Raw genomic sequence first — 9897 nt, forward strand, 5'->3', positions numbered from 1 at the left:
GAGAGCACCCAAGTGGCAGGAAAATCCCAACTGGAGCTGCCAAGCCATGGCAAAAAGCGATTCAAGCCACAGCTACCCCACCTGGGATGGCTGTTTGTGGCACAAAGGGACTCTCACCATCATTGGGAGTGTTCAAGAACTGTGGATATATAGCACTGAGGGTCATGGTCAGTGGGGATGGGTTGGGCTTGGGCATCTTAGAGGTCTTTTCCAACCTGAATCGTTCTGTGATTTTATGAAAGCAGAACCTGGGCTGCCTTTCCCAAAAGTGCAGGTTAGATAAAGGTGGGCTCCCACTACCTGCCCAACACAAGGCTTTCAGTCCGTTCAGATGTATACTATGTTCAATTCAAGCTACACGTAAATATGTTCCATATTAATTTAAGACCTGTTTGCTACAGAAGAGTCATTCTGTACTCCCATATACTTTGCTCACTGAGTGCAGCAGGCTAATTACAAGTTGATGCCATGTGGCTAAGGCAGTATGCAATTGTTCCTTCTGCTTTTCCTCCTGTGTTTCTCAGGGCTGACTTCCTTGGGTGCAGCTGTGAAGCTCTTGCTGAGACTGGGGTGGATGGTGTGAAACTCATTGTAATTATAGAGCTCAGTCTCAAGCAGAACCATTGACACCTGGTGGATTTCAGCTGCCTGTGAGGTTATCTTTCACTGAAGGGCCTTACAAAAGACCCTTGGGAGTGTGTGTTACTCTGAGTTTGTCCTATGGATGCCACGTGCCCAGGAATGCCTCCTCAGTTCAAGGTTAGCCCATGAAAATGCTGTTTCCAATGTTTTCCTCTGGGTATGGTACGAATATTTCTGTTTGGGAAGAACTGGGAGTGTATAGATTTGGTATGAAAGGCAAATGGGTTGGGGTGGGACTTTTCCTGATCTGAGAGGTCTTTTCCAACCTTTATGAATCTAATCTGATCTCAGTCAAGACTTCTTGATTGAAGGTCAATGACCTTCTTGTGTTTTTTGATGGGTTTACCAGACTGTGAATCAGTGTTATTGGGAGGAGGTGGGGAGCTGAAGTCTGCTGAGCTGTTCTTTCCCTGGGGAGTAGAAATGAGTATGGCGAATTGAGGCTCTGAGCTCTGCATCCGCCCAAGATGATGTTTGCATGAGGAGTATCATGCCCAGGGGTGAGAAACTCTAATGTAGATTAACCTTAGAGATGTGTCATTTATTAATTGGAAATTAAGGATCTCGGTGCTGTGTATTATAGAAATGCCCCAGGCTGGAACCAAGCTCCAGTTCTGTATTTCACTGCCTTTACAGCAAACAGCTCCGTACTGCAGCTGAAAATCAATGAGTCTTCCCATAATTAATCATTGTTTCTACTTTATTACCCATGTATTTAAAATTCACAATGACAGACTAACATTTTTTCAAGCAGTATAACTTCTCTACAAGGGAAAATGTTGCATAAATAATTTTCGAGACAAAATAAATACATAATTCACTCTTTGAAACAACAGCTTTTCTCTCTAGATTCTGGCCCCACACAAAACAACTGCAGAATCTATAATCAGCACGGCAAATGGCCATCGTTTATATGATCTGTGTTCACCTGATACTAGGCCTAGCACTTCTACAGGATATGTACAGCGTGTGGCTATTTGCTTCCCAGTAATATTCTTTAATGGAAAACACAAACTTTAGTCTGAATGTTGAGAAGTTCAGTATAGTTGCTGTCAAACTGAAGACACTGCACACACCAAAGACTCTTCTAAAGGAATTCATGACTCTCAGATTAGCAGAGACCCACTTCTCATGCAAAACCCTTCTCCCAGAACTGGTCTCGCACAGTTTCAGCTCTACAAGGTGTATGGCCACGTAATTCAAAGTCTACAGAATATGAAATGTACATTGAGATATCTAGGTTGATACTAAAGTCAGTTGTGTACTAGGAAATAAGGACTAATCAGTATCTTGGTATGTTAAACTGTGCACACAATTAGCTGTTTACAGGACAAACATCAGTGAGGTTATCTTGCTTGAGAGGAGCATCCATTAAGTAAAACTGCTTCCCTTAGGAGAACTCACTCAACTGGTCCTAAACCAAACCCTTGCTCCTATTTTTTAATAGGATGATTTGGTTGTCAGCTCTCAGTTCTGAACCTGTTGACCCTACAGCATTCTAATTAGAAGTGTGACACAGATTGGTCACACCTGTGAGAGCACAAATGTCATATTTTGGTTTTCTTTCTTGGAGGAAACCACTGGGGCATGAGGACACCTGGCAGGGGATGTTTCCTTCTGGCTCCAGCTGAGACCCAGCCCCAACCTCCCCATCCTTAACACCCTCAACCCATTGGGAGTGCAGGGCCTCACCTTGCTTGTCCTGTACCATGGGACTCAGAAAAGGGAAAGGAATGTGGCATTCCTTCTGCATCCAGCAAGCAGAATGACTCCTAACCAGGTGTGATGTGTCTGTCACCCTAACAGCCTCTCCTCCCTCTCCTTGTACAAGCCAGGTGGCCTCATGCTGATCCCCATTGTGTCCCCTCCTTTCAGACTGAATGTAGCTCCCACCAGCTCGCTTTATCTCATTCTCTTATCAGACCGTAACCACTATCATCTGATGGATTTTGACTATGTGAGCCTTAGACCCAGCGTAGCAGAAGGAATTGGAACCACCTGCAGTCAGACCCTCGTGCTCAGCCTGTGCGTGCCGTTGTGTATGGTATAAAATATCCAGAACTGCTGGGCTGCATCACTTGGCACGACCTCCTAATAGGCGTTTTCCAGCTCATGCTGGCTCGGTTTGCTGCTCCTGGCTCGGGACAGACGTGACTTCTTGTTCTTCTGTGGCCTGATGGGTTCCTTCCCAAAGTCCTTCAGCTCGGACTGGTTGTGGTATCGAGTGTAACGCTTGCACTTGCAGGCTGTGACAGCTCGGAATTTGTAAGTCCGAGTCTCACCGTCGGGACATTCCATCTGGATGCGCTGCGTGCGGGTGTGAGCTGGGATGCAGCGGTAATCCGGGGAGTTCTGCCTCCACCACTTCCCTCTGCCAATGGAATTGGGAAGGAGGTGGGATGGGACACACTGCCCCGAGCACACCAGCTCCTTCACGGGCTTCAGGCTGCGGCACGGCCCCTCTGTTATGTAGCGGGTGATGCGCATCTCTCTGCAGCTGAAGTCAGAGACATCTGCAAAGGAGATGGGTGTTAGTGTGTGACTGCTGCCTTCCCATCCACAAGGAAGGGAACTCAGAGCCATCAGCTCTGAGCCCTCAGTGTTGAGAAGGATGTGGAGGTCTTGGAGATCTAGAGGTGGTCATGAGGTTGCTCAGAGTTTGGAGCACCTCTCCTATAGAGTCAGGTTGAGAGTTGGGCTTGTATGGCCCGGAGAAGGCTGTGAGGAGACTTCATTGTGGCCTTCCATTACTTAAAGGGGGCTCAAAAAAGATGGAGAGTGACTTTTACATGGTCTGATAGTGTGACAGGACAAGGGGGATTGGTTTTAAACTAAAGAGGGGAGATTTAAATCAGATGAGAGGAGGAAATTCTTTGCTTAGAGGGTGATGAGACACTTGGCACTGCTGCCCAGAGCTGTGGGTGCCCCATCCCTGGAGGTGCCCATGGCCATGGATGGGCAGTGGGCTGCCTGAGCTGCTGGGGGGGCACCCAGCCCATGGCAAGAACTGGATGAGCTGTAAGGTCTCTTCTAACCCAGCCACACTGTAATTCCTTCACCTTGAATGAGGGGTTTGAGGTCTCCAACCTCAACCCTTGAACCACCATGGACAGGTTGCTGAACCCACACCCACCCCCACCGCAAGGCAAATCCCACGCAGGGCTGTGTTGGTGAGCAGTGAGCTCAGGGAATGCCCAGCACCAGGGCTTACTCTATGGGGAGTTCCACTGGCTTCATTTACCATGGGCAAAGCCTCCCCTATTGCTCTGGTTCAACTCTATTGACCTCAGAGGTTCCCTCCAGATTTAAACTCTTCTGCAGAAGGGAATTGTTACTTATGTGACCCTGTGCTAACATTTCAGGTGAGGGAACACAGCAGTGCTATGGAATTCCCTACACTTCAGGCATAATGTTCTCTAAGTTTACTGCTTTCTGTGGTAATCCATCTAGAGGAACACGTGGTGATGTTCTTCTCTTAGGGAAAAGGTATAATTCTCAGTCATGGGCATGACTTGTGATGGAAATCCTCAGCTGATAAATGGAAGCCTGAGTCTGTCGGTCCCTTCTGTGTGCATCTCACTTGCCCTGTACATGCACAGACTGCACAAACTGCAAATTTATTGATGCTGTTCTGCAACTTCATGTGTGCCTGGAAGGTCTGGTTTCTTTTGGATCAACATTTTCCTTCCTTATGTTCTAGACAGAAGAATAAGTATACAAGACTGTTGTATACCCTGATAGATGTCCAGTAAATACCCTTCACTCCGTCCTTTTCACCCCAAGCCCCACATGCATTTCAGTAGGGTGGACCTCAATGGACATCAGAGCAGCCAGAGGTTCCAAATGAGGATTTGCAGATGTAACTGAACCAACCTGCTTTGAGTTGGGGGATGTGGGGCTGCCTGCAGGAAGCACAGTGTTCCCTTTGGGGGATTTCAGACCCTCCAAAGCAGCACTCAAAAAATATCATTAGTTGTTTTTATTTTCTTTAATATTATCTGATTTTTAACCTCCAGAGGTCCCTTCTGACCCCTGTGATGGGGGGAGATATGGGTGAGCTGCTATGTGCATTTGGCAGCTGAATGTAGGTTTGAAGGACTGAGTTTGCCCTATTACCAGGGGTACTCCCTCTAAAACTCCTTTGCTCCCTCTGCCTTCCATCCCTCCTCCCAGAGCTGGTGTTTCACATCGTTGTGAACGTCAGACTTCTGGTTAAAGGTAGTAAACCTATGAAGTAGCCAACCTGCTTCCAAACCTCTGCCAAAGAGGGTTCCCTCCCATTCACTTGGGCATGAATTCCAATTGGAAGTGCTCTGACTCCTGTTGCCTCCTGCAATCCAGCTGAAAATCCACTGTTAGCAAAGGACATGGAGCAGCACAGCTCACCCAGCTGAGCACCACTTCTGCTGGGGGTCTCAGACCCCACCACCTCAATACCAAGAAATCAGTCTTTAATTCCCTTCCACACCTATCTGACTAGAAAGAAAAAGGTTCTGATAACACCTAATCTCTTGCACACTGTTAGGGTCCCCAAAACAGCAATCTAATATGATTTGTCTTACCATTAGGGTCCGGAGCTTGCTGTATGTGCCTTCCCCCATGCTTTGCCTGGTTCATCGTGTTGTTGTTGCTGTAAATCTGCTCCATTGGGGTCTCTGTGTTTTCGGTGATCTCGGGGATGATTTCTGTCGCATCGTTTTTGAACACTTGCCACCCTCCAGCCACCCGGGATGCGATTTGGATGAGGACGCAGACAGAGCACACAGCCCAGGAGATCTGCATGGTGACAGCCTACAGGTCGGCTCCTCAGCACCCTGACAGCCTCAGTTCCCAGGCACAAGCAAATCATTCCCCCTTTTTTAAATCCTTTTTAGAACCAAGCCAGCCAATGGCTGTCCAAAGTGGGAAGGGCCAGACGGCAACTCATTCATCTCAGCTTTTGTCAGTGTGAAATAGAACGGGTGCGTGGGGGCGGTTTGGTTGACAGGACTCTACAACTTCCACCTAAAAACTCCTCGTGTTGTTGGGCTTTTCTGTGTGCCTGGCAGCAGTGCAGGTTATAGGGAGCAGCATGCACTGCAGCCCCACTTTCTCTGCAGGCTTTGGGGTCTGACATCTGCTATCACAAACGTACCCAAAGAAACAGCTTCCTTCCAAAATAAGAAGTTGCTTTATTTAATAGGAATCAGCTGTTGGGGCAAGCAAACAGATGCTGCTTTCTGAGGTGCTCTCCCTCTTCTTTTTCTCCTCCCTTCTTTTCAGTGCATGCACTGTGGGATCGCTGCACGCTGCTCCTTCTGCTGATGTTTTGCACGAGGGTCAGGTGCAGCACTTGAGATTATTTTAAACACAAGAACGTGGGCAGGCTGGTTCCTATGCATGATGCAACTAAGAAAAAGAGAGAGTTGATGCCCTTATGCCCAGCTATGCCTAAGTGTTATTAATGCATCACGTTCCAAAATCCCATTTATGGTATTCTTTTTCTTTGTGATGATAATGGGGACAGTTGGGTGATCTCAAGGCCACAAATATTTCTATGGTGTTTACAGATGCTATCAGGCTAAATACACCAATCAGGAAGAGCCCTTCAGTGAGATCAGACCCTGTGCTGAGCTCATTGCAGCTACTGAAAGCAAATGTGCACTCAGAGCAGGGAAGGACACTTGTGTTTATTCCTGCAACGTCTGTCGCATCCATCCCCATGCACGTAGATGAGATTCCAAAGAGATTCACTGAGCTTCAGCAATTTGAGAGATGACTTGGAATGTCAATAGCAGCCTCTGAGTTCTCCTCTGCCTCTATGAGGGGTGGGAGCAGTCGGGGCTGTCTGGTTTTCCCCCTGTTCCTGTAGAGAACTTGTTACCTAAGGCTTGCATTCCATTCCAGCCATTCCCCTGCCCTGCCATAGTAAAACAGGTGTCACCCAACGTGAAGCGGAGGTGTGCTCTCCTATGGGGGTGACCCTGATGATAAATAATCCATCTGAACAGCGGTGATGACCTGGGGGCATTTCACCTCTTTGCCCTTCCACACCTCCAGACACGCACAGCGGAGGCGTTTGTGTGCTGAGTTGGAGGAGCTTCAGCCTCACTGCTCCATGCAATGGGCTGCAGCAGCAGGGCTGCATTTCTTTCATTAAGGACACCTACCCAAAGCAAAGTTAACGATGGGCTCACAGAAACCCAGATTCTGAGGCATTGCAATGGTTATTCTGACCGTAAGTTTTCTCAGTTCTAAATCAATGTTTTTGGCTCCCAGATTCATGCACCAGCAAGGGATGTTGTGTTGGAGCACCATAGGAGCACCCACTGAGGGAAAATGTATTCTGAAGAAGAGACAGACACCAGCTTGGAAATCACCCATACAGGTTTTCTAGCTCTTGGTTTGATCTTCCTTTGAGAACACGTTGGGCTTAATGAGTTACGATTGAAACTGTGTGTGATGACCCCTTGAGCTCCACTTGCGAGTCTTACAATAGAGCCGGGTGATTTCTTTTGTTTCTTTCATTGTTTCAGAAGTAAGGATGATGGGAACCAAACCTGGGTGTCCAAGGCCAGGTTGGATGGGGCCCTGGGCAGCCTGAGCTGGTATTAAACGTGGAGGTTGGTGGCCCTGCCTGTGGTGAGGGGTTGGAACTTGATGTTCATTGGGGTCCCCTCCAACCAAAGCCATTCTATGATTCTTACCCTATTCAAATACATTCAGAATGGCCGATCTTTGCCTATCAAACCTCAGTTTGTATTAATTTCTGCACAGAGTGTATTTCCAAAAGGGATCAAGAAGCGCATTCGTGGCAATGTATTGTCAGAAAAAGATGTGAGGGTTTTCTCAAGGTTTCCATAAGCACTTGAATGATGCCCCCTCTTAACTACCTGAACATTTATCTGTATCACCCGCTGGGAGAAGCAGCAAGGAAAACTCTGAAGGTGAAAATGAGAAGCTGCACTTCGCCTCTGGCACAAAACCTGAGTGAGGGCAGCCTGACAGCAGCAAGAAAAGAATCCCAGAGACGTTCAGATTCCTTAACTACAAACACATTCTTCCACATCCTGTAGCTGCTTGCCTGCTCACAGCACAGCAAGCAGGGACGGTTCAGGCTGCAGCCCCCCAGGACCAATTGATTTTTGCTCTGTTAAGGAAGCACAAGAGGGGAAAAAAAAACAACCCAACAAATGTTTGTGATTTCTACCAAGGGACACTTTGAGAGTGTGCTGAGTTTGATTTTGCTATAATGAGAGCTGAAAAAATACCACCCTTGGCCTTGGTAAGGATCAGGAATGTGCTTCTGTGCTTCCAGAACATGACTGGGGTGCAGGTAGAGGGTGTCAATTGGCATTGTGTCCTCATCCTGAATCCCTGGATTCTGCTTTCTGGGCTCTAGACTTTGTGTCCTGCTGTTGTCACTCAGCCCTTTTAAAGGCATCTGCATAATCCAGTTCTTGCAGTCGGTTCTGGCAGGTGTCACTTCTGGTGCTCATTGCAGCCCTCCCTGGACCAAGAAGGGGGGGGGGGGGGGGATTCTGTGAGGCATCCAGACCCTCAGGGATGTGCACAGCCTGAGCTCAATGAGATCTGACCCATGATATAAAGTGCTGCCCTAGGAATTCACTTTCTGAAGGACTTCCTTGCTTCCCAAGCAGTCCTCTCCCCAAAAATGCTGCTGAGCCGCCCGTGCCCAAAGCCTGTTCTCTCCCAGGGATCCTGCAGAGCCATTTTACCCCTTCTGCACCCGCCAGCCCCAATGCTACAGCATGAACTCCTCTGAGTCACCGAGAGCAAACGGAGCCGTATCATTTTCCCACCAGAGATCAGCAAATGAGCTGCTGAGTGGTTCTGCCTGCCTGCCTTGCTGGTGCCAAGACATCAGATCCACATAACAGCTTTGGTCAGGGATGGAATGATGAGGACTGCTTAGTGAGGAACAACGAGCCTACAGCTCCATCTGGTGAGTCAGCTGGCCAGCTACCTTGGCATGGAATTAAAATACAGTGAAGGAACAAAAACGCAACAAAATCCAACCCAAAAGCCCTCGGCTGAATTACTCCCCCAACTTCCACTTGTTTAAAAAACAGAAGAAATGAATACATCGTCCAAAGAATAAAAACTGGAATAGAATCATTGCCCATTCAAAAGTTACACACGGCAACGCAACCAGCTCTGTAAGGCAGCAGCTCAGCCACCAACTTAATGTCAGGTCAATGCCATCAAACCTTCCCACAACTCTCTTTGTTCCCATATATTCATGTAGGTATATTTACCATTATTTACATTTATAAAGGAGGTTTTGAGCTCTAAGTATACAAGAATGTGTTGGATAAAGAGCAGGGGCTGCGAGACGGGAGATGGTATCAATGCTAGTTTCACCTTCATATCATGTATAGATGTCAACAGTAGTTTCTGAATGGTGTTGTTGTCTTCCAAATCCAACTCCTAATGAAAAAGCAACAGCAAACGCTCACCTGGCTTCTGCATTGTAATGTCATACATGGGATGCAGAGTATTGCTGGGAGATGCAGTGTCCTGGCACTGGGAGGTGAGGCAGATATACACATCTTTAGGAGGAAATTGTGTCCAATATGAGCTTAAAGGGAATTACAACACAACGTGTTACAGCTGCCACTCTCGCCTTTGGGTGCTGTTAACTCTAATTTTGAAACAGCTTTGCTAAGTGTGTCCAATTGCAATGCCCTCTTGGAAAGCATTCAGTATTATCATAGAATCATGATGGCCTGGGTCGTACAGGCCCACAGTGCTCATCCAGCTCCAACCCCCTGCTATGTGCAGGCTTGCCAACCACCAGCCCAGGCTGCCCAGAGCCCACATCCAGCCTGGCCTTGAATTACTTACAGCTCAGAAGAGCCCATTAGACACCAGACTGTCATTGCCAACAGTGCAAAGGACGAGGGCGGCACTCAGAAAACACCATTTTTGCTTTGGATGGAAATTCTGAGTCAGAAAATTCCCCCGGGTGGCTGGGAGATGCTGCTCAGCATGAGCTGTAAGACGGCTTCATTTTTGCATATATCATCACTTCAGAAGGGTGATCATCTATGTGAACATCTTTCTTTGTTCCTTGCTGGAAGACAAGAGCTCCTCTCCCCCTCTCCTCCCAACTCTGAGCACGAAAAGCCCAAACTGCTGCATCTCTTCCACTGCGCTGGATTTGACGTGGCAGATACTTTTGTTCTATGATAGATGTGGGTTTTAAAGTCCCCGCACAGCCCCAAATACTGCTAAAATAACATCCTTTCTGAG

General features: G+C 47.6%; 1 protein-coding gene and 1 long non-coding RNA gene across 3 annotated transcripts; one reads left to right on the top strand and one right to left on the bottom strand.

Annotated features, from left to right (window-relative positions):
* The first annotated feature begins 644 nt into the window (after nucleotides 1–644).
* Nucleotides 645–7193, top strand: LOC140262372 (uncharacterized). The gene is made up of 3 exons (XR_011905828.1): nucleotides 645–759; nucleotides 5211–5439; nucleotides 6901–7193. It is a non-coding gene; the product is annotated as an uncharacterized lncRNA (long non-coding RNA).
* Nucleotides 1328–5692, bottom strand: SOST (sclerostin). 2 transcript variants are annotated; one of them, XM_072356679.1, is made up of 2 exons: nucleotides 5205–5692; nucleotides 1328–3155 (listed from the first exon to the last, which is right to left on the bottom strand). In XM_072356679.1, the coding sequence occupies exons 1-2, from the start codon at nucleotides 5422–5424 to the stop codon at nucleotides 2734–2736; spliced, it is 642 nt and encodes a 213-aa protein (XP_072212780.1). In that variant the 5' UTR covers nucleotides 5425–5692; the 3' UTR covers nucleotides 1328–2733. The 2 variants fall into 2 exon arrangements, with proteins under 2 accessions (XP_072212780.1, XP_072212781.1); XM_072356680.1 differs by having other exon boundaries at nucleotides 1506–3184; nucleotides 5225–5692.
* Nucleotides 7194–9897: the final 2704 nt, after the last annotated feature.

Source organism: Excalfactoria chinensis, chromosome 24 (assembly GCF_039878825.1).
Source record: "Excalfactoria chinensis isolate bCotChi1 chromosome 24, bCotChi1.hap2, whole genome shotgun sequence".
Classification (NCBI taxonomy): Eukaryota; Metazoa; Chordata; class Aves; order Galliformes; family Phasianidae; genus Excalfactoria; species Excalfactoria chinensis.